Source organism: Lepidothrix coronata, unplaced genomic scaffold, assembly GCF_001604755.1.
Source record: "Lepidothrix coronata isolate B3197 unplaced genomic scaffold, Lepidothrix_coronata-1.0 Scaffold150, whole genome shotgun sequence".
NCBI classification, from domain to species: Eukaryota; Metazoa; Chordata; class Aves; order Passeriformes; family Pipridae; genus Lepidothrix; species Lepidothrix coronata.
In genome coordinates this window covers 1,026,377-1,053,248 of record NW_016690330.1, presented here as the reverse complement: position 1 = coordinate 1,053,248, position 26,872 = coordinate 1,026,377, and the positions used below count along the sequence as shown (strand labels likewise).

General features: G+C 34.9%; 1 protein-coding gene across 7 annotated transcripts in view; it reads right to left on the bottom strand.

Annotated features, from left to right (window-relative positions):
- Nucleotides 1–26,872, bottom strand: part of DACH1 (dachshund family transcription factor 1) — a 357,269-nt gene that overhangs the window by 19,957 nt on the left and 310,440 nt on the right. For 4 of the 7 annotated variants that reach the window (XM_017828631.1, XM_017828632.1, XM_017828636.1 and 1 more), the window contains 3 exons: nt 25,726–25,873; nt 21,374–21,517; nt 20,839–20,907 (listed from right to left, as the gene is read on the bottom strand). In XM_017828631.1, the coding sequence (XP_017684120.1) occupies nt 20,839–20,907; nt 21,374–21,517; nt 25,726–25,873 (361 nt within the window). Of the gene's footprint in view, nt 1–16,912; nt 16,980–20,838; nt 20,908–21,373; nt 21,518–25,725; nt 25,874–26,872 lie in introns of all 7 variants that reach the window. The other 3 variants (XM_017828634.1, XM_017828638.1, XM_017828633.1) reach the window with 1 other exon arrangement.

Genomic DNA, 26,872 nt, shown 5'->3' with positions numbered 1-26,872 from the left:
GAGACATATTAAAAATTTGTTTATCTTAAAATAAAGTATTGTAAATATTTCCTATTTCTGAAGGATGCAAAAATGCCTTTTTTTTCATCTTACTGCCAAAGAGAAATAGGACAAACTTAAAATCTTTAGCCACTTTTATAATAAAACATCAGATCCTCCAATAGTTAATATAACTTTACTGAGGGGAAGTCTATCTTTTTTTTCCCCGTTTTTTTAATTGCTTCAACTGACAAAATAGAGTGATTAAGTTGGAGTGATATTTTGGGAAGATGATTCCTTTCTTAACTGTTAACACTGCACAAAGTGCTGCCTGCCTGCTAAAGTCTCACCAAATTTTATTTACATTTCAAGTCTAACTGTTTGCTTGCCTCTTGAATATTTTAAGTGAATGCTGAACTCTCATTCTCTTTAACAGCATTTCTGACCCCTCAGTTAGTTTAGGATTATAAAACAGGGACTGTTCCCTACTACACCACAATTGTCACTCATTAATATACCACTTTTAACACAGAATAATTGAGGTAAGTCAGGTTATTAAATTTTCTCATATGAAAATTCAGGCAAGCTACCTTTACACAAAATTTAGACTATCAAGTATTAGTTTGCTAAAACCCATAAAATATTTTCCCATCTATTACCCTGTACAAGATTTGAAACTAACTATAATGAGTTGATAATAGTTGTAAACTGCTGTATCTTGCATCACCTCTCTTTGCCACTTTTGAATGCCTGGGACTCTGATCCACCACCAAAGAAAATATAAAAGCAGAAGTTAATAACATAACTGAGCTTCTACTGTGCCTTTCATCCAAGATCCGAAATACTTTACAAATATTAATTAAGTTTCACAACACCCTTGTGAGACACCAAAGCTTCGATGCTGCCATCAAGAAATCAGTAGATATTATTTCTTTCTTGATGCATAAAAATTTGGTTTTGACTTAAGGCATTGGTTAAAAATGGACTGAAATGTGCAAAATGATCTATTCCTTTGCCACATCTTTCAAGAGCAAAATATCAGACCTAAAGCATAAAAGTAACCCCAACAAATGCTACCATCTTAATTGTGAAATTGATATTATTCACTTGATTCTTTGCTGAAAAATGTAAAATGAGCAAAGACAGTGACTCCTTAGCATATACTTCCTGTGACTTTGACGCACGATACATCAATCCTTTGCAATTAGACTATATCAGACTATAACTACAATTCCTGCTATGAAATGGATTTATTGTATGGGAAACACAATGCCAACACCAAAATTAAATTAGAAAAAACCAAACAACCAAACAATAACCAGAAACTGAATTCAGCTTTTCTGGAATGTGACTGAGTTTACTAAATTTGTTTGTAGCAGTCTACACTGGGGTACTAGTTATGCTCCTTCCATCGACACAGGAGAAATACACACACTCACTTGATAATGGGATGAACTGTACTGTAGACATTTCTTTCCACTCCCTCCACTGAGGGTCAAGGGTGACAAAGAGAGCTGCAGATGTCTAACATTGAAGACTTTTATGCTTCATCAGGTTAATTCCAGCCCATGTCTTATCTTCAAGCATAACTACATTTAAAAGGTTGTACGTTACTAGTTGTACATTACGAATCAGTAATGGCATAGTAATACAGTTACAGTAATATAATGCAACTATATCAGTAATATGATACTATTTTCCCTTCTAGCGTTCTGTGATACTTGATCTACCTCTTCTTCTACTTCCCAATTTATGTCTGCTTTTGTTCTTATTTCAGAATTTTCAGAATGCTTCTTTAGGCTTGTTTCATCTCCCGGTAGCATCCAATTGAAATAAATGCTGCAGTTTCAGTATTAATGAAGAATTCAAGTTCTTCTTTCTACATTTGAGGGTCACGCTTTATGCAACTTTCAGAACTGTACAGAATTATATGAAATAGAAAAGGCATTGCCAGGCTTGCATATTTTTCCAGAACTGATGCGCAATTACTCATTTTCAACACCAGTAGTTACAAGAAGTGACTGAAATGCAGCTGCTCGTGGTGTGTTTACTGTCACAAGTGATGTTGGAATTCTGAGGCAAGCGAAAAGGAAAATACACAACAGAGGAGATTCATCACATTAACTTCAGACATCTGCACTGTAGATAGCTGCGTTTGAGATGGTTTTGTAGACTCCCTTTATAATCAATGAAGAAACTTAGAAGTTATGATTCATTTTCTTCAAAGAGAGAGATGTGTCTATCACTCCTCATTGACTTTAATAGGAGTCCAGCCAAATAGCTCAGATAAAGACATCTACTCCACAAATGTGTGAAGTGGAACATATCCCTCCCACTGATATTGTTTGGGTATTTTATAGATAATTACATTGCCTCAGCAGCTATTCCACACCTTCATAACACTGAACAATATCTATAGTGCCATTTTGGTATCAGCAAAGTCTCACTATATCTTATCAGCTGAACAAATTAAAGGATAATGTAGTAAAGAATATATGAGTGTATACAATCTTGATAGCTTAAACATCCCATTTCTTAAATTCTTTATACAATGAGTGCTGTATCTTAAAGCACTCTCAAAGAGCTCCTACTTTTCCGTCTCTGCAGAGCTGGCTTTCTAAGGTACTGCATGTCTAAAATGAATGCAAACCCATTAACGTGTTTATAAACTCCTTGTTCAAGGATTTAAGTAAATGCAGGCATATTGAAAATGAGTAGAAACCCCATCGTGCTGTTTCACTGTGCAAATATAATTTCTTGTATTCTATATCCCTAATTGTTTCCTTATTTCAAGTACACTTTCCTTATTCCAATAATATTGTACTCATCCTTGAAGAAAACAGAACTCCATTTCACCAGTCTTACTAAGCACAGTGTTAACATTCCATATTGATGCTATTTTATTTTAAACTTACTTTGCTCTTCCTTGTCCATAGACACTATTTCCAGCAATATTAAGTAGATGATAGATTACCTTGGGATTCTAGGTGGTCCTCTTTTTAAGTAATAGTCTTCACCTTTGTCCCAAAACACCTAATCATCGTCCTCTTATACCTATTCTTTTTACAGAAACAGCTCTCTGCAAAGTACTTAATTTCTTTTAATCTCCTCTCACTTCTGTATTCAAATTTTGCACAAAACTTCAATATTGATTTTTTTGCACTGTGTATTCTCTTTCTGGATGTCTAGCTATTTTGGATACTGTCTCAAAGTTGCTGATTACTGCAACCTGTCATTTAACTAGGTCCTCTGCCACTACTGTCCTTTGCAACTGTTACTGTCATCAGTCTTACTCCAGGTTCAATCATTAAATGTCAGGCAGTAAGTCACAAACTGTTGTTTTTTTTTTTCAACTGTTAGTCTTGTAGAGGATAAACTAATCTCACATCATGTACAAACTGCTCCAATATGTTAATTCCAACCTATGATGCTAGTCTCTTTTAATATGCATATCTGTTCTATAAAAGCTGTTATGTATCACAGGTTGACAATAATAAAAAATACCAAAAATGTTTACCTTGTCATCCCTACTTATACAATTAAAAAAAATAATTATCATTAATTAAGATGAAATTGAAATAATTTAAAAGCCCTTGAAAACTTTTGGTAGAGTGAATAAGGTTTCTCCAATTTTAAATGTTGCTGTAGTCAAAATGACACAGAATGTGCAATAATTTATTTGTTTTTCAGATACTGTATGTCTGAAGAGATTTTTTTTGTATACTTCAATTATAAAAACATTTAAAACATACAAACTTGTGCAATTTTTATTTTAATGAAGATGAGAAGTTCATTAACGAAGATAAATATTTCATTAGATGTTAAATAAAACAAAGAGATTTTTTGGCTTCTCTCAGCACAAAATTCCTTTGAAAGATTAATTAATACATGCAAATTATGCAAATTAGACCCATGCAAATATTTTATGAAGACAATTAAGGGAACCATTAATTACTGCTTTTTTTGCTTCAGTGAGATTCATTCATTTAATTTTAATTTCACTTTAACTGTTTTGATGTATAATCTTGCAGCTAAGAACTTTATCTTTCCTAGTGGGTCACTTAAACTTATAAATTTCATCAAGTGAGCAGCAACAGAAATCTGTAAAGATATTCTCTGGGCTATGTTTAGTATCAAGAGAAATTTTTGACACAATGCACTCCTAGAAACTGCAAAACTGGAAGGGAATGTGAGCTCATTCTTGGACAAGGTTCAACTGCTGGAAAAGCAATTAATTTGCTTTGGCTGTGCTAATATAGGGGAATTAGAAAGTGTGACACAAGACAAATAGAAATAATTAGTTCTCCAAAATGATGTTCTCATTAATATGGTTTGAACAGTAGAAATAAAAAACATTATTGTGGCATGTCTGCATTCTGTCCCTAGCCACAGGAGGTAGGAAAATGCAAGATACAGCATTTTTTTCACTTTTGTAGTTTGTATGGTGGGGGCATTTATTTTTATTTTTTATGGTAGGTTTTAAAGAAATCAAACTATGGACCTGATCCTGTTATCTAAAACCTACTGCACTGGCATAAAGCATGAGGGATCCCTAGGCTTCTTCCTGTGAAAAGATGAACCTATAAATATAACTGACTAGGTTTTTCGCAACACTCAAGTTCCTAAATTGAAACTTTTATTTCAATATTGTTCATTTAAATCATATTTTATTATATGGAATACACAAGGTATAATGTGTTTATTCTCAGCTTACGCTACTATAGTAAAAGATTGCTTCAGCAAAAGAGTTTATGATATCCTTTCCAAATCTGGTAACATAATTTTCTTTTCCCTTAACGTGAATATACATACATGCATTTGACAAAGTATAGAGAGGTGGATTTTCAGTTGATCTCCTTTGCATTTACACAAATACAAAACAGGTTTTCTACAAGCACTGAAAATCATAGCTGGCACTCTTCACAAAACAGGCTGCTAGAAGGCTGTTACGAACATGTGCTCACTTACATTCTTTATTTCTTACTTGTTGCAGAATTAAAGGTAATGGAAGATTACGTGGCCCCCTTAAAATATTAAACTTCTTTGCCCTCCTGCAGTTGATACACCTTCCAGCTGCTTACCAAGTTTCAACTAAAGGCACCTCCCTTTGAAAGTTTTGCTGTGTACATACCTTTTATCTGGAAACAGATACTGAAGTGCAAGAACTTGATTTAATTTATTTCTTATTTCAATTAGATGGGAAATCTATAGCATCTGACAGAAACTGAGATTTTTCTCTTTAAATGCAACAAGGAGAGAGAAAATGTGGCCATGCCTTGACATTTTTTGACAGTTGATTACTACAATTAACAAAATCCTTAGTGCAAATGCCACAGAGGTTTAGCAAAATTACTCAATAAAATTTCTAGAATATTATTGCACTGTAATAATTCACTATAAAAAGAATCTTATCTTTAGTGACATTATTGATAGGAGGAAAAAGTTAAAATCTATGAAGCCTTCGTATTCTTTGAATAATTACTTATTCTTCAAAACACGTATATAATTTGCTAAAAATGTGGATATAATTTGCTAAAAATGTAGATATAATTTGCTAAGAACGTGTCAGTCAAATACATGGATGAATGACCATAATCCCTGCAAAATGCTGGGAAGTACCTTCTTCCTTGACCATCGATTTCATTGCTAGCTCTTTTTTGCAAACTTTTATTAAATGTGCCTGTCTTTAAAGATTTCTTTCTAAACAAATGTTAGAACTAGCACCTCATACCCTACCTGCTAGATTTTTCTAGACTAGCTTTTCCTAAAAGGTTTTTGGTATTCAAATATTGTTATCTCTTTGTTAGGATCTTCTTATTCTTCCTCCACATGTCTAAGTTCTTTCTCAGTTTGACACTTTTGTCTTCTTCCTCAACTTTCCATTTTAATTTCCTAGGTCTGCGATCTTCCTCCCATTGTCTCTCTCTCCATACTTCGTATCTGAGTAGTCTAATCTACAAACTGAAATTCAGTCATCATATCTAAGTTGACAATTGACACAGCCCTTTGTACTCCAGGTCTGTTCCCTTCTGTCTGACATAAGACCTCAGTCTGCTTTTCTGATCCTCTGTGTGAATGTGTCGCTACTCTGACAGTCTGAGTTTGAGAAAACAGAGCTGTTATTCATTCACCTCTTCAGATTCTTCCTCATCTTCCGCACTACTACTTCTCTTAGTCACTATGAACAACTCTTTTAATCTTGTCTGTCAGTACAGTTCAAAATCAAGGTATCCTGTTTGTTTGTAACTTCTGACTCTTCATTACAACAGTGTCTAAATTTATTCTTATAAAAAGTCCCTGACCCTTATTTTCCTATCCCTCTTTCTAGCTACAAATTCAAATGATGTTTCTCCTCATATCTTACATACTAAAGTTCCTGTCTCAGTTGTATAAACAAATTTGTATGGCAAACATATTTTCCTAGTCTGCTTCTTCGAATTGTCACTCTTTTTAATTCCTTCAGTAGTTCTCCGCTTTTAACAAGTAGAAACAGAGTACCTGAAAATTTTTGCCTTACCCTTCACCTTGTGCGTTACTCCTCATCAAAATGCTTCAACCTGGAGTGATGCTTTCAAATAAACATCCTGATAGCTTTTTTCCCTATTGTTCTCCACAGTTAAGAAGATCCTTGTGCAATGTTTACAAGACAAACTCACTACAATTCTTCAGGTCTGAAGTCCAGATTTGTAGGTGAGCTTGACAGACGTGAGATCAGGAATGATACCTGAATCCGTAATGTGATCAGAATACAGGCTCATAGACCCATATAACTTCCCACGTAAATTGAAGTAATTTACCAGCCCAGTCACCAATATCTCAAAGTCATCGTATCACCTCAAATAGTATTTGGGTAAAGTTTTAAGGGAAATGACATAATTTGGCTATATTTCTTTAATAATTTTTGTTTACCTGGTCATGAATGGGACAGTAATTTCCATTCTACTGCAGGGGACATACATAGGGATGATCATATCAGAAGATTTAATGAATGCTATTGCCTCATTGCTGGTGTGAGATCAGTTCACCTCTTAGAACACATTGAATACTCTTTCATGTAAAACATTGTCATTGCCATAGCATGCTTGGGGACAGATTTGCACTTGATGGATCTGGTTTAATCAAATGTTATATCTTCTTTGTGTTTTTTGACTGAAACATCAGAGGAACAGTGTGTAGTAATGCATGCATGCTTTCAGTTCCTGAAGCACAGAAAGCTCATACTGGTGTATCTTCACTTTTATGAGTAAAAAATTATAGCAGGTATTGAGCCTGTGTGTACAGCAGGAAGCTGAAGAAAAAAATTCAGTGGAACTTCGGTGATAAGAGGCTGGCAGACCCTACATAAATTAAATAATCCATTCACTATTACTGTAGCTTCAAAACTTTTAAATGTCTTTACGCAAGGTCCTTTAACCAAACTGGTTATATTTATGTAGCAGTACCAGAATCCAGAGTTTATTTCAGTTCTTTTTTACAAAAGCTGAACACATATTATCAACTTAGTATATGAGGGGTAATCATATCAAATCAAATATTAATCAAATAATGCTAAGCAGCGTATGTTTTTGTATTTTCAAAGCTTTGTCTAAAGACTTGAGAAGACTCAGACCAGGTGCACTTTGTCATTACCCTGATATTCACAGAGGTTTGCCATCAGTTTGAGCAAGTGCAGAGCAAGCACAGATGATGTGCTGCATGTATTCTGTTAGCATGGAGTTTGGGTACATAAATCCTATCACCAATATTCAAAATGGTAAATTCCATCTAGTTTTCCATATGTCTGTTCAATGAGAAAGCATGACGGAACATATAAAAGGGAGGGCAAAACAGGAAGGGCAGAATAAAAATTTTAACTCTTACAAGATTTAGGTTCAGTCTCTGATCTACCAAAGATTTCCAATATATCCATGATCAAGGTCCGTAGCCCCTCTATGCTACAAAGATAATTGCTTTCCTCTGCGTATCAGGAGTATTTCCTGATGTGAAGATTAAATACATTAAAGATTGCAAAGTTGTTCAGATATTACAATGATAACATTTCTACTAGCTTTCCAGTTATTCCTGGCATAGCTCAAAACAATTTATCTGAGACAGACCACAGGGCTGCAAACTGGAATCAGTAACAAAAATAAAAAAATAAATACATATCTGTTTACTAAAACTTACATCCATGCAAACACATTATAATAGATTAAGTATCCTCTGAAAATAAATGACTACAATTTAAGAAACTAATTTTGGACTAGCTAATTTTTGTAGATTTACAAAATTAGTACTTACTTATGAATAATCTGTCCTTAAACAGCCTCTCAGACCTATTATGCATAAACACGCTTTCCTTCAGCTTGATGCCTGATTTTGTTTTCTGTTTTGATATACATATTTACACTGACAATTGAAAATAATTACACAGTCTTAATAAATAAATTCTGTTGAATGTCTGCAAAATACCAACTTTAGTTCTTTAGCTGTTTCTTTATATGATTACTCTTGGAAGCTTCATGGCAAAACTGAATTATTTTTTCTAACTTATAAAAAAAGAGGCAGCTATGAAAAGATTTTAATATAGAACGTACAGATAGAAGTCAAAGATGTTTCAAAGAACACAGAAAGTACTAGAATATGCTAAGACTTAACAAAGTTCTGGGCTGGCATATCCAGGACGATGTCTCTATTTAGCCCAAGGGCTGCTATTGAGTCACATATGGTAAATATTATGAGATCTTTTTGAAAGTCAGTGAGCTTGGGCTTCTTTAAAAATAATTTAAAAAACTACAAACAAAACAAAACAACTTTTTCTCAATATCTTACTTTTTCCTATCTCAGTCAAATGCTATGTAAAATACAAGCTAGTCCACAGATAAAAGGAGAGCAAGATCTAGAGAAATTACCTCATGAATGTTTGTGCATAAAAATGGTAGAAGAGTGGTATAGGCCTTCCCTTTAGAATTAATATAGCAATAAATACACTTTTATTCAATATATATAATAAGCTATAAATTTCTATTTAATATAACCCAAGTACAGAATGTAACACATTCAAATGTGTTCTAAATGAGCAAAAACGGATTGATTCAACATTTGGTATGATTTGAGTAAGCCTTCCATATCCTGCCTGGCTTCCAGCTGCTGGTCCAGAAAGGCCTGGATCTTCTGGAGGTGTGATTAACACCAGGCAGATGTCTCAGATGCGCTGGAGCATCTCAAATGGCACTATTCATCTACTTGTGGACAACCAAATCACTTTTTAAATAGTGTAAGAATTAATATTAAAATAGGAATATCTTAAATTCCCTCTAAAAACCTTGTTTAAGAGTTTCTGACATGGAGGGAAGAGATGGGAAATTGATTATGACTTTATTTGGCAGATTAGCTCACATGGCTTGCTTATAAATTTTCTCTTCTTTGATGCCGGTGGTTGCTGATAGTCAAAAAGGGCCACTGAACAGGATGGCCACAGTTCATATTTAATGGTTGAAGTCTGACTTAACTTGAAATTCAAGATTTGAAATCTAATCTGGATTTGATGCTCCTTTTTACCTACCCAAGCTGTAACACCTTTCAGGAAGGAGACATGGATCTCCCTGTCTAATAAATTTCCTGCTATGAGTGCTAAATGGCTAAAGTAACCTACTGGCCACTAGTTTTCATTAGTAGTTCTCCAAAGCACAGTAATTTTAGCAGAACTGAACATTATTACTGTTATTTTGGTGTAAGAGTTGTCTCCCTAATGCTTCACAGTCACAAGGGAAGTGCATCTATTAGAAAAACCTCAAACCATTAAATATTTTGACATCTGTTGATGGTGATGTCTTTATGATTTAATAGAATGCAACATCAATATTGACAGACAAAATTCCTTTACATGGGTATGATAAACAAAGATTGGGAATGTTTTAATCTTTATAGAAGTTTAAAAATGCCAAGAAACAGTCTTCTTTATGACACATCTTAACATGACATGATGCCACTTTCCAGCACTTCCCTAAGACACAGTAAATGCAGCTGAGGAAAAAAGAAAGAAAGAAAAAAAGGGACAGCTCTCTACACACCGTAGAGACAAACACCGATAAACAGCTTACAGCCAGTGGATCTAGCACCTCAACCAACCTAAGGATGTTCGGGATTATAGTTCAGCTGTGAATGAACCAGAAATACACTTTATTTATATCTTTTTCATGACAGGCTACAGAAGCACCATTTCACCGAAATGATGTTTTTTAATCAATTTTTCATCCTGGTTTAAAAAAAATCAAGTTTTTTGGTTCTTTCTCTGGAAGGGAAAAGGTTATTTGCTTTTTTAGCCGATGAGGGACTATGCTAGAAATGTGTGTTTTACCTGTCTGTTCAGGTTTCAGCTATCTTCTCAGGGAGAAGACGAAGGGAATAGAGTACTTATGGGAAAAAAAATATGTAGGATGGTGGCTTGCAGTGCCCATCCCTCCCAGGTAGCAAGAAGTCTATTCGGTAAGAATGCATCCATCCATTCTTCCCTCTTTGAATAATATGAACATGTACAGTGAATAAAAATGGAAGTTGAAGCAATTCTATATAAAGCCTTAATAGCCTCTTTGGAGTGTAATGTGGGTTTTTTTAATATTCTTATTGTCCTGAATTTTCCCACTTGACTCTGTTCATGCTTAGTCATTAATTTTACACATAGTTCCTTTAAAAGTGAACTAAAGTACCATGTTGGAAGAAAGTCTGATTGATTAATCATTTTTCTCAGTAGAAAAGTCAGGAACATATTCGATTTCCAGCACCTTCATATATATATACAGCTATAAAATGAGACATAGATTGCAATAGATAGCACTTTCAGATAAAATGTGAACAATTTGTGTAAGAGAATAAGTGTTGAATGAGAGGGCTCTGTAAGACTATGTTGCAACATATATGTAACTATAGCTGTATATTAACTCTATGCCCTTCCTTTGCTTTTTGGGTGGTAGATAACAGGATTATGTACCTTGAAGCTTAAAGGTGTAGCTAACAATGACCTATGAACACAATGAAACAATTGTCTATTTATAGGTTACTGCCTGCAATCAATACCACCTTCTGTTTAAGTTAATCAATGTTGTCTTTAATTGATTAGCTTGGGTTGAAAACCTGCCAAAGTGCTGACTCCTGGGCAGGGGGATAGGGAACCTACTTATTGCTATTTGGTTTCCATGCATTGTAAGACAAGTTCAGTATTTATCCATAGTCAAGGAAATATGAAGCAAAATAAATCTTTAACATCTGTTTCCTCACTGAGTATTACAATTTCAAGAGTAGAAGACAGACAAACTAGCAAGAGATATTATAAATGTCTACTATAGAATCCAGGTTTAAAAGCTGAACTATACTGGATAGTCTGCCAAGCCAAATAATCAGTAAAACAAATGTCTTTAAAATTTGTAAGCTGGTAGAACTAGTAAGGCTTATTCTTGTTAGGAGAAATAAAATAAAATATTTAAATTAGTGTACAGAGAGAAATCCAAGCTCTTTTTAAAATGTATAAAAATTAGAGAACCTATTTTCAGAGATATATCTTCTGCAATGGTAATGAAATTCAAAGTGGTGCACACACAGATTAATGTTGTTATTTATTATTATGTATATAATTTCACTGAAGTGCATAGCACTGTACACATGAAAAATAAGTGCATGACCCTGACATTAATACAAGGTGTTACACATTGCAGTCAAAAAGCAGCTGAAGTTTAAGGCACTAATCAGGAGGAAAATGAAGCGTTATGTGTTGCTGCAAATAGGAACAGTATTTAACCAGCAAATATTTTATGGAGACTAAACGAAAAAAAATAGAATTGGGCAACCAAAGGATGTAGTAAAGTAGCTCCACTAAACTTCTAACAGTTTCTCCCCCTTAAGACCACTACTTGGTCTGAAGATAAATTTTTTTTTGAGCGTAAGAAAGACAAAAGAGAATGCAGAAAGCACACTACCCTTCAGCTTCCAAAGCTGAACAGTGCACGTGCATACGTTTTCACCACTACATCAATTTGTTTGACAAATTCTGACATGCAGAGAACAATCAATAACAAAACAGCAGATATCACTCCCCAGTGGGTCACTAAAATGGCTTTGCTCCATTCTGTTGTCTTTTCCACATATTTCTGGTAGCTCCAATCGCTACTCTTAGCAGAGGTGCTTGAATAACCCTAAGGAGAGCAGTCACATTACCAAGACACTCTTGTCTTATGTCTGCAAAAAACTGTACAGACTGAAACCAGTTGTCTTACTGACCTTTAGAAACCTTAAGAATGGAAAACTTAAGAAATCTGATAATCAGACAGGTAAAAAGAAAAAAATCTATCTGTCAGATTGCTGAAAGTCACATTATCACAAGATATGGTATTTCACATAGGCAGACCTCCTTACTGTTTGTTGACTGCTAAGCTGAAAAATTACTTTTTGTTGACAAATGGAAATTATTAGGTTCTTTGGTTTTGATTTTTGTTTTTTAAATCTGGCCTAATGGAATAACATGATAAGTGGCCTAAAAATCACAGAAATTCTCATCTCCAAAAAAGTCAGTCCATGTTTTGTCATTGCTGCTTCACAGAACCTTTTTATATTTCTATGGGTCTAGAATAGTCATCTGTTTGTTTCCATAAACAGCCTAGCTAAGTAGCAGATGTTTCCTTGGGCAGTTATTCAACATATCTAGAAAAAAAAAATCCCTTCGCCTTCCAGGCTTCTGACAGCTTTGTTTCCAGCTCCTGACTTCTTTTCCCTGCTGAAATGTTCAACCTTTATAGCAGGCCCGCACAACAGGTGGGCCGTGGGTCTCTTGCAGCTTGAAAAACCATTTGTTTGGCCCATCAGCTGCTGAGAAGCATCATGTACTGTTTGATTTGCCCAGCTGCCAAGAGGCAGCAACAAGATGTCCAGCAGAAAATGCATATCTCCTGGCTTGTCACTGATCCCTCAGAATGCATGTACCTCCTAGTCAGCCACCTGGTCAACCAGCAGCCACATGGCTCTGGATCATACAGACACACATTACCTTGCAGGTCAAGGAAGTGGCATATTAAAAAATATTTTGGATATTTAGAAGTAGTATTTGGCAGGAGGGAGGTGAGATGGAGGTGAAGGAAAATGAGAAAACAACAGTACAGGGGAAGTCAAAAACAGTGTTGAAATGAGTTGACAGAGAAGAAGGAATCTCATATGTGAAAGAAAATGTATTTTCATTCTGCAAACAACCCAATACATCCATTCGAGAATCTTGGCTCTATACTAAACCCAAGCATCTTTCTGATAGAAGTCCCATGCAAATAATAAATGAGTAACAACAAATCCATAGTACTTACTAAGCAGTGATGAAAATGGAATAACTTATAAGCGTCAATTGAATAAAAATGCAGAATTTACAAGTTGATATATACAGAGAGAGATATTTAGCAGTTCTAAGAGTTTTAATGAGTAAAAAAGGCAAGAAAAATCTTGGTATAAAATGTATAAAGAATCAGGTGTTTTTCTTGGGTTTAATCAATTAATACTTTGGAGAATATATGGCCATCAGTTTACATGGCATTATACAGATGGATGAGGTCATCCTCAGGCAGCTATAGGTGCAAATGGAATTGCTTTTGATTAAGGGGAACATGGAAAGGAACAGACAGAAATGCAGAGATAGGAGATAGAAGCTCAGTGAGAGAGATGCAATTATTGAAGGGAGTCTACAGAAGGATAATGGATAAAGGAAATGGACTTGATGCTGGTCATCAAAGTCAATATCATGAGCAAAATAAATGAAGAAAAGACTAAAGAAAAGACATTTTAGTTAAATGTGCTGCAAAGAGAACTGATGTCTCCAGAAAAGAAATAGATGTCCTGTCATATGAGGATATTGAAAACTATTTTTACAAAATCATTAGTTAATTTGAGAGTAGTCTTGCACTGCAAAATGTATCCTATCTATGATTAGCAGCCAACAGTAATCTTCTCTAAGTCTACAAACATGAACTCATAAAAATACTCAAGATTTACAGAAATTAGGACAAGAAGTCTGATGCGATTAGAATTGGAAATAAGGACAGAAAATGTGACTGGGGGAGTGACTGAGACTGGTTAAACACACAGACAGATACACAGAAACCAGGGCACTGTAAGATGCTGTGAAACGGAATACATAATAAAAAACAGCTGGCTGACAGTAACTGAGACTGAAGTTGGGGGACTAACTGATTTGTATTAATAGACAAGAACAGAACCCACTGGCTGAGAATAGAAGGAAAGAGAGGGGACAGAGCACAGATAGGGCACGAAATTCAAGTAAAGTCATCTGAGGTTTCTTAGAGGGAGAAATCTTGACAAGTAACTAGGTATGAGGCATACAGATAGAACACTATGAGTCAGTATCTGGAGCCATCTGGATCTTGATTAACAAGGACATTAGGCATAAGAAGTCAAAACTAGAGGCTGGAATTATGACTGGATATAAAACGAAATTTGCATTAAAAGGTGAGAGAAAAAAAGGGGCAAGAAAGAGATTCTAAAATTTGGAAATCGATATTGGGATTGATACAAAGACCAGAGATGAGGGAGAACCAAGAATAAGAAAGCTTGATGGAGACACTGCTAGAAGTCACACAGGTTGCAAGAAAAATGAGAGGAAGATTCTGTTCCCAAGAGCATGAAATGTATCCCAAGATTGTCTTTATTTATATCAACAAGTATAGCAAAACGTCATTCCTCAGACCACACTGCACATAATAAGGTATTACAATTTATCAGTTCATTAGTTAGCTTTATCACTGTGTATCTAAAGACTTAATTCCACACGGTTTTCAGATGTTGTCTCACAGTGAAACTTCCAACTTTGTAGTTTACTTGTCAAGAAGAATACCCTAGGAAACAGTTACCTAGGACATTAGTGAAGCAAAATACTCAGCTGTTAGGAAATACCAAAATTAAGACTTAATATATGAAAGAAGTTGAGATAATCATTCACAGCTCTTCTATAAAGCATGATGTCTAATGATGGATGTATTATATATAAACCAGGTATTACACAAAGCATGAGAACACACACTGAGCACTGAAGATGAAGAAAGTATTGGACACATATCCATTTATTCAACTACATCCTTGTCCCCTGCACTGAACGAGACAGGGTACTGTGAAAAATACAGTATCTAATCATATAATTAAAGATTATATCATGACACATACACAAAGATAGTTGAACAAAGGTGCAGAAGACAACCTTAATTCTAACATTTCCTAATTTTGGAATGCTTGACTTCACAGCCTTTTCCAATAAAGTTTTTGATCTCATAAAAAACATTGTCACGTATTTCCATGCACTTTTGTCCAAGATTCATACATCACAAATGGGAATGTGTGCACAAGCTTCACAGAACCACCAAAAGTTCCTTTTCAGTGTGGAAGTCCTTCAGATAACTATCTTTCAAACACAAATATAGCAAGAAAGAATCAAGTACTATCATTTGCCGAAATTATTACACAAGATTTTGCTTGTTGAAAAATATATTAAACAAGTTTCAAATCAATGCAGAAAACAATTTAGGTTAGGTTTCCAGGCAAATGACTGAAGCTGTAAAAGCAACTTTTATTAATGCAGAGGGCAGCTGTGTGGCAGCTTTCCCCTAGTACTTGGGCAGCAAAATGCACACACTAGGTTCTTTCTATGGGCAAAGTTAAATCGTATTTTCTTTCTCACTCTTCTTCAGTAGCCTTCAAATGCCTTACAAGGAACCTCATACAGGACTACGCGGTCAATGTCCTGAGTTGTTGCAGCTTTATTTCTCTATTCCTGAATGTGTCAACATTTCTGTGTCCTGCCTTGAGAAGGTTGGATTGCCCTGGAAGGTTTTGTGTGCGTGGTAGCTGAGTGGGTCCTTTTTTTACATCAGAAAAGCATAGTCTAAAGCCACTTAGCATTACGTTTAACTGTATTGTTAATATGAGCCTACAGAAGAGGTGGAGATCTAAAAAAAGCAAGAAGTTGGTGGGAAAGGGCTTAGAAAGCATAAATTCATTTTTCTAATGGACAGGGAGAGAAAAATAACAGACACAGCTGGAGAAAGGCTGATAATGTGATAGAAGGAAAAATAATATTTGCAGCAGAATAAGGAACTGAGATATGAAATTTTGACTGATGGACAAAGAGAACAAAATTTGTTGTGGAAAAGTATGCATAGTTAAGAAAAAAACTGATTGAAAGTGCAGCAGGATGGGAAAATTTTGAGGGTAGGCCAAATGCAAAGGGTCTCCTTCAACACAGACATTTGAGGAAAAAAAAAAGATAGGCCTGAGAATTCATGGGAATGAGCAAGGTGAGACAATCTAGGAGAAAATGATGGAGCTGATTTCAGAAGCAGCTGGAAGGATGGCATGTAGAAATTGGAAAGTATTGGAAGAAAGCAAAAAAAATACAAGCTGAGGCAACTGCTAGTAAATAGTAAAGAAATGGAAAAGACAAACAAAATAGCAACACGAGAGAGGGAAAATTTGATTATGCTTCCTGTTCTTATCAGGATAGCTTTGGGACAAAAGCACAAAACAATTTGTGAGTGATTTGGGAAAAGGAAGACATGACAGGGACACCACAAGAAAAGAATGGTCAATGGGGAAGACAGTGCAGAACTAGAACATTTTTAGGTGATATTAGATAATGTGTAAAGGGAGGGGTGCTTAAATGGAATGAAGATGAATGTACAGGAATTGGGAGGGAAACCACTCAGAGACAGAAGATTGGAAATATGGGATTTATAGAGGAAAAGAAAAAATAATAATGTAGGTAGGCAAATACATGCTAAGTAACCAGATGGGGAAGAAAAAGATCAGTGGAAATAAGAAAGTAAAAGCGGCAGTTAATGTCATTGTTCTAGTGCTTAGTAAGAGGTCTGGTAACAAAACAGCATATAAAAGTTAAACATTATCTTTGTTATGGTACCTTTTTGTGTGGGATGAGGGGGTCTTGGGAAACCGGATTGGGAGCTAGGCATAGGCATCTAGTGAACCTACAATATGTATGGAGAAGAGGATAATCTGCTTTATTATTATTTTAAACAGAAGCAAAGAAAACATTTAAAACTACTGTCTACACCAGTTCCTAATAACGTAGTATCTGTTTTTACCTCTTAAAAAATATGTAAGTATATCTGAGACCCATAATTGAATTACTTATTATGATTACTACTTAACATTTTATGTATATTCCAGCAAACTGTCATCTACTCAACATTTAAAAAATTCAAACCCAACCCTAAAATACCCTATATGGCTTCTTTCTATAGTCTCATATTCAATTTTCTTTTTATTAGTGCTCCCATCTTACAAAAGACTTTACATGAACTAAAAGTAAATCTAAATGAGTGCTACATGATAAAAAATAGAACAGAACATACCCCTTGTATTGACAAATGCAATTATCTTCTACGTTTAAATTAGTCCTATTCCTTACTCTCAAAAGCAATACTTAAAAACAGCAACATTAAATATAATTTCAAGTCGACAAGTATCAATTTATTAACAATAAATAGTAGGCAAAATAGTTTTCATTATGATTTTCTCACATAATATTGTCTTAAATGCTTGAAGTACACTTTGTATTTCAATTATTTCACTTCTCTACAGAACGCTGCAGCTTTCCCACCTTTGCTTAGTTATAGAACTGCACAGCATGCTCAATACAGCAAACTGAAAAATTATTGTGGATAAAAAGACTATTACGCCAGGCATGCTTTGGTAGTGAGACACAAATATGTTTTTGAGAGGAATAAGAAAGGCATAAATATTTTCCTAGTAAATATTTTTTTCCCAGAACCTGAAAGATGCAAGAGACAATATTATATTATTTATTATGGAATATATTATATATGGGATGGTATTATATATGTGTATATAATATTTCTTCTACAGTGCATCCTAGAGTATAAAAAATATAATTTACAGATCAAATGTAAGGACAAAATTGAAATTTTGCATAATTGTGAGGATATGGTCTTTTTTGCTCCAAACAAAATCCATTGGAAAGCTTTTGTAGAGTTTTGCAGCTAAAGGACCCCAACTGTACTGAGCATGCTTTATCCCAGTGCTGCAGGAATGAAACGGTTCTTTTCCAGCAATTCTTTCTCCTCACTCGCCAACAATTCCCATACTAAATATTGAAATAAGAACAGAATGCTCTCAGTGCTTCCCTCCCTGATATCCAGGCAGATACACAAGAAGCAACAGAAATGTACTGAATGCAGTAGGGAACATCAGCTTGATAGGGAGACAGGGGAAGCAGAGGCTACACACAAAAACATGGTTTGCAACAGGGAAGGCTAGTAATAGGGAACGTCAGTGCAGCTCTTGAAATGACTGGACAAGAGGAGGAGGAAACAGGAAGGGACAGACAGAGCCAGGGGGCTGGGGATCACTGAGAGAGAAAGAGCTTGTAATTAAAGAAATAATCAGGGTGGCATGAAACTGAGTTTAGAAGAGTGTCAAGTTAGGAAACAAGAAGCACAATATAATGTAGAGCAAGGAAAAGAGTGAGATTAGCCACTGACAAAAAACTAAGAGGAACAGGGACAGAGACATGGGGATACATAGTAAGGGGGACACAGAGAAAAGGGAGTTTACGGGTGAAAGGAAATCCTCCTTCCAATATTGGAAGTGAACACAAATACTCCTGACACTTGGCATGACTTGTCTGCTGTTAACTGTTTCTTGGAGTATTTCTGAAGCCTGTGACCCTTTAATGGCTGATCTACAATGACAATAAGCTCCTACAGTTACATTCATGTTGTAGGGTTACATATTGTGGTAGATCTAAAAGTTCTAAATTGTTGTAAGACTCTTAAACTGAATATATTAACCTAGGATAACTCTATTTCTTGCTTCTTTCCTTTTTCTTAAAAACCCTCTGTTTTAGTTATATGTTAAGACTGCAAAGTAGAGATGGGAAATGTCAGAATTAAGGTTGCCTTTGCAATATGATTCAATATCACAATTAGAATATATCATAGTCCATTCTTGAATTAAACAATCATCTGTGGATTTTAGTTTTGTTTTTAAGGTATACCTCCTTGGACGGATGAATCAAGGAAAAATCATCCTTTCTGACAATGTTTCCTGTAAATCCTTGATTTCATTTATTGCAAAAATGGAAATACATGAAATGAGCAATATTAGACACAGGATAGCTGGGAAAGAATGCATAATCATTGTTCAAAAGCTTTTTTTCAGTTTCAGGAACTACATGCTGTTCCTATGTAGTTTGGGATAAGTCCTTTAGAATACATACTTTCAAAATTGTGTTGCTCATATTATAAACATCTAGTTAATATCTCAGCCTATAAGCAAAACTGAAGTCAACAGAAGAGTGCTTTGACTACACTGAATACATTTGCCAAAAATGCAAATTATCCTGAAAAATTAGAGCCTTCTTACTTGAAAGTTAAGCAATATGTCATCTTAATCTGCTGTGACTCTGTTTCCCAGCTATCAAATTGGAATACTCCAAACTTCACTTCCTTGCAGGAATTTTCTGAAGATGAAGTAGTTAATATCTGCAATGAGGACAAGTACTGCCGTGATTGGTGTAGCAGCATGGCCTCCCAAGAAATTAAAAGCCTGTCTTAGCACCAAACAAAATAATGAAATGTCTGGATTATAACAAAATGACATAATGACTGAATTCTCACCAAATTATTATGTCAAATGGTGCTTTCAATAAGGTATAAATTTTATGGGAAGGAAGGCAAAATTCTGTAATAACAAACCTCTTGACATGTACCCACTTCCCAGGCAACGTTTAATCTGGCATATTCCAACTTCTGTGTTACGGACTTTGCAGACAGCTTGTCATGTGTTTGTCTTTCACAGGAACTTACTGCCTCTTTAGTATTTGTTTGTATGCTCAATCCATTAAAAGCTTCCTGACTTTTCTATTCTGTTGTTTCAGCCTCCTTTTGGCACACCAGTAACAACCCCTTAGATGTTAGAAAATGTGATTAAATAACACACAGAAGATGTCAAATGATACCGTTAGGATGATTGACTTCAAAATGCAAAATAAAGGCAATTGAGAGTGATTACTGGAGCTAATCATTTTAGGCTTGCCTGTGAAAAATGCACCTTCATTTACAATTGAAAACAATTTCTATTTTTATTGTTTACTATTCACGTAGGCACATTTAGCCTGTTGACAAGAATAGACATTATAATATAAATACTATCTTTAAAATTTGCTTTTTACTAATATCTTGATGTTTGCAATATATATACATTTAGATTCAAGGGGGAAGTAATATGGCTCTCTTTAGTATTTCATGTATAAATTTACTCAGCAGATTTGTTTTATTAAAATGTAAATAATGAGATGTGGTAAATGAAAAATCCAAGATGGAAATAAACAGCTTATTTATTGTTAATGCTCAGGGTAGCTTATTGAAACACACCTTTCAGTAACTGCCACTGACTATTAGCTGTGAAATTCTCATCATGCCTTCAATGTTACCCATTAGGTTTAGCCATTTGTACAGTTACAAGCTCAAGATGTTTCAAATATACCTCTAAAAACACTGTTAAGTCAAACTACACATATTCACAAAAACTGCATTCAGTCTGTCTGAGATTCAACCCAATACTGCTTCAAATTAATTACTCTTCTTTAATTGTTCTGTATAAACAGAAATGACCTATTAATTTAAAGAAAATCTATCAGCACACAATGTATTCTCTCTTATAAACAAGCAAGATGAACTTGACCTTGTTTGAACTTGTTTTGATGTGGCCCAGATGGTAGGCTACATGCTTGAATAGCAGTCTAAAGCTGAGGAAAAACTCATATAGCAAGATCTAGATTTATAGCCTTTTGCAAATTCGTACCTTGTATTGTCCTTTCAGCATCTGTTCTGCCCCCGCTGCGGTCAGCTTCTATCTCTGGGGTCAGAGAGTCTAGAAACATAGAAAGGTAAGACTGACATATATTTCATTTGATTCTTATAGCCCTTTTTACAACCTGTTACTCCAATGCTGAATTACAATACAATCAACCTTTGTCAGTTTTTTTAATGCTGAACAATGACTGGAGGCCAGGACAATTTTTTGTTAGACTAGGAAGATTAATGAGCAATAGATTTTTCAAGCATAAAGAGGGGAGAAAAAGAGGAAGAAAAAAAATTGACTTCTCAAGCTAATAATATAAAATTGTCCTAGTTCGAACATTCTCTCCAGTGAGTTTATTTGCACATACTGTATAAAGTAACAAAGCAATAAAGAGAGAGGTATCATCTGAATGAAGGAAAGAAAAGAGACTTTCTTTTTTTCCCCCTCCTATCATGTTATAAATTTCAATATAACAAGGTTCTTTTGGTACTTAAATTGAAAGTTAATTATACAGAGGCAAAAACTGGCTTCTTACCATTTAGGACCCTGAGACTATCTGTTGAAGTTGCCTGTTTCAGTGTTTGTTCTGCTTGCTCTCGTCGTTTAGTCTCAAATTCGAGTGCTTCCTGCAATTTCCTCTTTGCCTTCTTTTCCTTCTTTAGTCTTTTCTGAATTATTGCTAGGAAAAGAAAATAACATCAGTGTACTCAGATTTGGATCTGAAACTTGGCTGCACAATTACCTACTAAAAGTCTTGAGAAATGCTACAACTGCAATCGTTCATATAAACCGATTAATTACACAATACCAATTTAAATTACTTGAAATTTGCTGGAATCACCATGGGATATTCTAAGAACTACTGTTCTGTACGATGATATTGAAAACTGTAAGTGATATCAAGCAATAGCTCTTTTTTTTTTTTTATAAACAGCTGAGAATCTATGAATGTTAAAATCAGAAAACCTTGGTACCAGCAATGAAATGTCCTTTTTGAATCATCTGGCATAGATAACCCTCTGTCTCTGAAGGTGAGGTGTTTTTTTGGAATTGAGTCCACCATTTCTATCTGCCATAGCACACAGTTAATATATACACAGTGATGGAGTCCTTGCCTGCCTGCAGCTTCTCTCACATAAGAGGGGGATCTGTCTGCCTTGGGTGCCTGGGCAGCCCCCACCCTGCTGTGATCCTCATTTTTGGGGGAAAAGCCCTGAGAGTTTTAATTCCCCTCCAAGCTCTGCTTCCTGTATGCCATCTGACCTCTTACTGTCCAGTCTCTTCCCTATATTTATTTCTTTTCCACATTTCCCTTTTATCTTTGGTTTTTCTCTTTCTTGCTTTCTATCAGCTACTGTCCCATCAGCTAATTAACCCTGAAGAACTCACATCAAATCCTTTATGATGCTGGATCCCCCAGTCAAGTAAATATTACTATACTTTGTCAAATGTGAGGGAAAATATTAGGAAAGGAATTAGTATTTTAAAATTAAGCATATAAAGCTCTAATTTAGAAAAAATGTTTTCCTTGTATCTCTTCTGTTCAAACTCTGTAAGGAAAAGGATTGTAAGTTCAGGATGAAACTTCACAATTTTCTTCTCTATGTTACCAATGACTTGCAAACACAAAAGTAAGACTTGAAGGATCCCTAACGAAAGGAAGGTATCACAGGTTATGTTCCTGATGAAAAAGGAAAATGGGAACCAATTTTTCTACCCCATAAAAAACAAAGTTAGCCTCTGAAGGAATTATGTGAAGTTGTACAGCACAGCATTATCTCCCCCACCACACCCCAATCCTTCTCACATAGTACATTCAGGGGTTTCATGGATGTGCATGTAAAAAGCTTATTTGTCCTAAGATCTTCCTGAAGAGTCTGTTATTTTGACACCAATTAAAAAATCAGCTACTAAACTATTCACTAAAGAATTCATTACCTACATTAAAAAAATTATCCCTGCCAAACCCAGTTACTAGGTGATGCTAGGTTTGCATGCCAAGATTTATCTAGCCCTCTATCTCACTCCAAAGTAACCTCTGGAACATGCCTAGGGATGAATGCTGAAAAAGATAAAAATATACTTCCACCAGTTCAGAGTCCCCATGTACAGTAGACTGTGACTGTGGTATATTTCACAAAATGCAAATAATGGAACTTTTAAAGGGAACTGTCTTATTACTATTTAATTTATATGCTAAGAAGAACCACCTTTTGGTTGATCTTGGATATTTTGTGTTGCTATACAGAACTGTTCAGGCACAAAATTAACATAAGCACATATCCTGTAGTCAGAATAACTACATAATTTACATACAAGACTTTGGAATTTTAGTTCTTTCTCATTTTGTACTACACCAAGTACTTCACAGGCTAATTACCTTATACCATCAAAGAACATCTAGCATCTATACAAAGACTAAACTAAATACATTTTGAATCATTGCATGGTTTTAATGTTTTCATTATAAGTACTTTGAAAGTGATTGCAATAAATGAGAAGGAAACATATGTTGCTTTCTGAATTAAAATGTCATCATGGCTGACACATTGTAGATGTGACTACAGCAGTCAGAGCCAGAATTAGCAAGCCCTTACTGTGTAGCTGCTCACAGAAGAGATATTATCCTACTTTCACCAGTTGATGAGACACATCCTACAGCCTTAGGAATCACTAATTGGAATATTTACAAAGAAGGAAGGAAACAGTACAGTAAATACGCAGTTCTATAGAATATACAGTAACAGCAGTGAATTTAATGTTCCAAAAAAAAGGCAAAAATATTCAGAAGCAGCTACTAAAGAAAATGATATTTGACTTCTGTTAACATGATGAGCAAAAGATAGATAGATGTTGCCTAATGCTGCAGATCCCATTCACCTAAGGAGTTTTGACCTGTATGTGAAACAGTGGCTTGTGTTTCTCTGCTGTAGCTTTTAAGTGTATTTCAGTATTTTCATATGGTATATCTTTACTTCAGGGATATGGTACACTTCTCCCATCTTGTTCATGCTTAAGACGTGAAATTTTCTTTAAGATAAACTTGCTATCTAGAAAACTAAAAATAGATAAAGGCTCCTATGCATTTTTCTACCTTTAATTGAAGAATAAATTCTCACAATAATTACAATCTGGCCTTATTTTTTTCACTCTTACATCAATTTGTTCCTTTCAAAGAATAATCCATCACTTTTCTTTCTTTAGAACAGAAGTATCTACTGGTAGAGATAGTTATCCTCATTATAATTGCTTTGCTGCATATCACCAATAACTGTTCAAATCTATTCCTCTTTGGTCTGACTCTTCCCAGTGCAATATCATCATTAGAGGGATACATATCCAAAAGCAGGTAATGCATCATGCTGAAAATAATATTGTCAATTATTTCAGTACCCTGAACAAAATAAGGGACTATCCCATACTCTTTTCTGACAACTCTGAGTGAAATTCATTTTGCTTAATTTTAGCTGATCAAAACATATGTGTCTAGTATAGTCGAGTCAATGATACTCCCTTGGGACTTAAAGGGATGAGAAACAAGTCTTCACAGTGCAATTGATGACACCTACCTATGTGAGAACAGAATATACAAATCTCTTTCTTTATTGACCAGAAAGGGAACTTCTATTCATGTAAATAGAAGTTTTTAGATGGCAAAACTCAAGTAAGGTCAGATGGTTCCCCCACAACCTTTTGTACTGTGCATATGATTGCGTAACTCTAAAAAAGAATATATATTTGAGCAGCTGTGAGAAGGATTCAAAGAATAAACAAGCTCTTTTACCAAACTACTTTAGAAGTGTAAGTAGTACAATTGTACTGAGCAGAATGGACCAGCTGTGCACAAAGGGATGATGCACTGCACAGCTGTAATAATTGTTAATAGCTATTGTCTTAAAAAGTATTCTCAAAAGTTAAAAAAGGATAATTAATGATGTGATAGTCCTACCTTTGAATGGGCCAAGGCAGTAAACAGGATTACATTTTGTACTTACTGCTAGCGTGTTAGTTAAAGGTATAATGACATTGGTTGTGAAACCAATTGTTCTTAGGATTCTCTATTTAGGTGGTTTCCAGAAAATTAAACTGGATAAGAAGAGAGTTGTAACTCTAGCCCTGCAAAAATACACATCTGACTTGCTATGGTCTGAGTTAAACAGCAAGTGAGTCCCAGAGGTTAGCTGTCCCTTGAAAGTAATTAGACACTATTAAAGGGTGAGGCATATACAGATAGAAAAATGGATGCACAAAGAAAGATGGGAACATGCTCATAATGCAAACAGTTAATGCAAATCACTGTAAATAGTCTCGCCTTTACTATCAATGAAATTATTTAAAAATCTTTAACATGTATATGCTTTACAGTCTTAATGTTAGAAATGCTACTAATGGTCCTGCTTTATCAAGAACCTTAACTGTTCCTTCTACAAATATGCATTTTATCTACTATGTACTATAAAGGGCTTATATATCACTATCATCTTCATATTTATTACTTATGCCTAAATATGCAATATAAGAACACAGACGAGAGTTCCTAAAAACTTGCAAATTCTTAAATTGTATTAAGAAGCTATCCCTTATCATAATGATCACAACCTGTAAAAATCTGTAACAGCCCCTATGGTATTTATAATCGCTTTTTTATTACTGATGTAACAAGCAACATTCAAGAAAAACATTGAGCAAAAGAAGGTCCTTGCTCCAAGTCTCATGAAGATCCTACAGAAAATCAGGCAGGTTATAAAACTTCTTGCACTGCAGTCAGGTGAGACACAACATGATGTAAGGGGGGTAGTGTTTTGATCAAACACAAGTGTTTGATAAAAAATTATTTTTCCTAAGGAAATAAATAGCAAACTGTTTATGTCTGCTTAATTAAAATACCTCTGTTCTTCTGCTCCACAGCCAACTGTTTTTCAAGTGTTTCCCTCAGTTCTCGTTCCCTGAAAAGCTCCATCTTCAGCTCTGTCTTTTCCAGTTGGACCTGTTTCTCTTGAGCTCTGGCATTGTCTATAGCAACCTTTAGTAGACCCTGTTCAAAGATAAAGTTGGATAATGTTTGAAACAATGTTAGAACAGCTGACATAATAACTAGCTACTGTTTTTTTCCCCGATAGTCATATGAGATTCCAGAAATAAAATTATTATGTCACAGGATCAAAGCATCCCAATTATCAACAGCAATTTTTAACTGGAATTAATTTTAACAGATGGACAAAAATCTGTAAAAAGCCACAAGTCAAGTTTTCCCAGAAAATGCAAACTCGCATTTGACTATGATATAATTAATGTGAAAACGTAGAGGGATAGGTCTATTCCTTTCAAGAAAATTGAAAAAGAATTGGCAGTCTCACAATCACATCATACACAGAATTTAATCTCTAGTCCAACTCAAGCCAATGAAAATTAGCAAAGGGAGAAAGGCTCTTTTAAAGTCTTGCCATTTTGCTCCTCATAATTGTTAATTATTATTACTTTCAAATATTTTCATATTTCATAGAGTTTCCAAGAACAATAGGTACATTGGGATGCTAAGCAAAGCAGAGTCACAGAGCACGAAAATATCTCTGTTTAAAAAGTCCATTACCTGATCTTGGATAATTATCTCACAGCAGAGAACGAAACACAATCATCTCTCAATTTCTTGACCTGAGAAAAATTCTGCCTTTTTTCCTGTTGTTATTGTATCAGGAAATAATAATTCAGACTATTCTAAAGTTCTCTTGTTACTTTCAACTTCACACTCCCTTCTTCTTTTGCAAGGAAGTAGGATGATCCTGGCAGAGCTAACAGTGTAACAATAACAATAATAACAATAACAATAACTACATAGTTAGGACACTGAGATAGGGCATGGAAATGGAAGGAGAAATGGAATTGAAATAAATGAACATGGAAACGTCCTTTTAGATTTTCAAGAAGCCTGGCCACCAGGCTCTTAGGTCTACACATGAATCTCTCCTATTGAAGCTATCATAATAGAGCAGATAATTAAGCATGGATATGCATATATGAACCTCCAAGGATACAA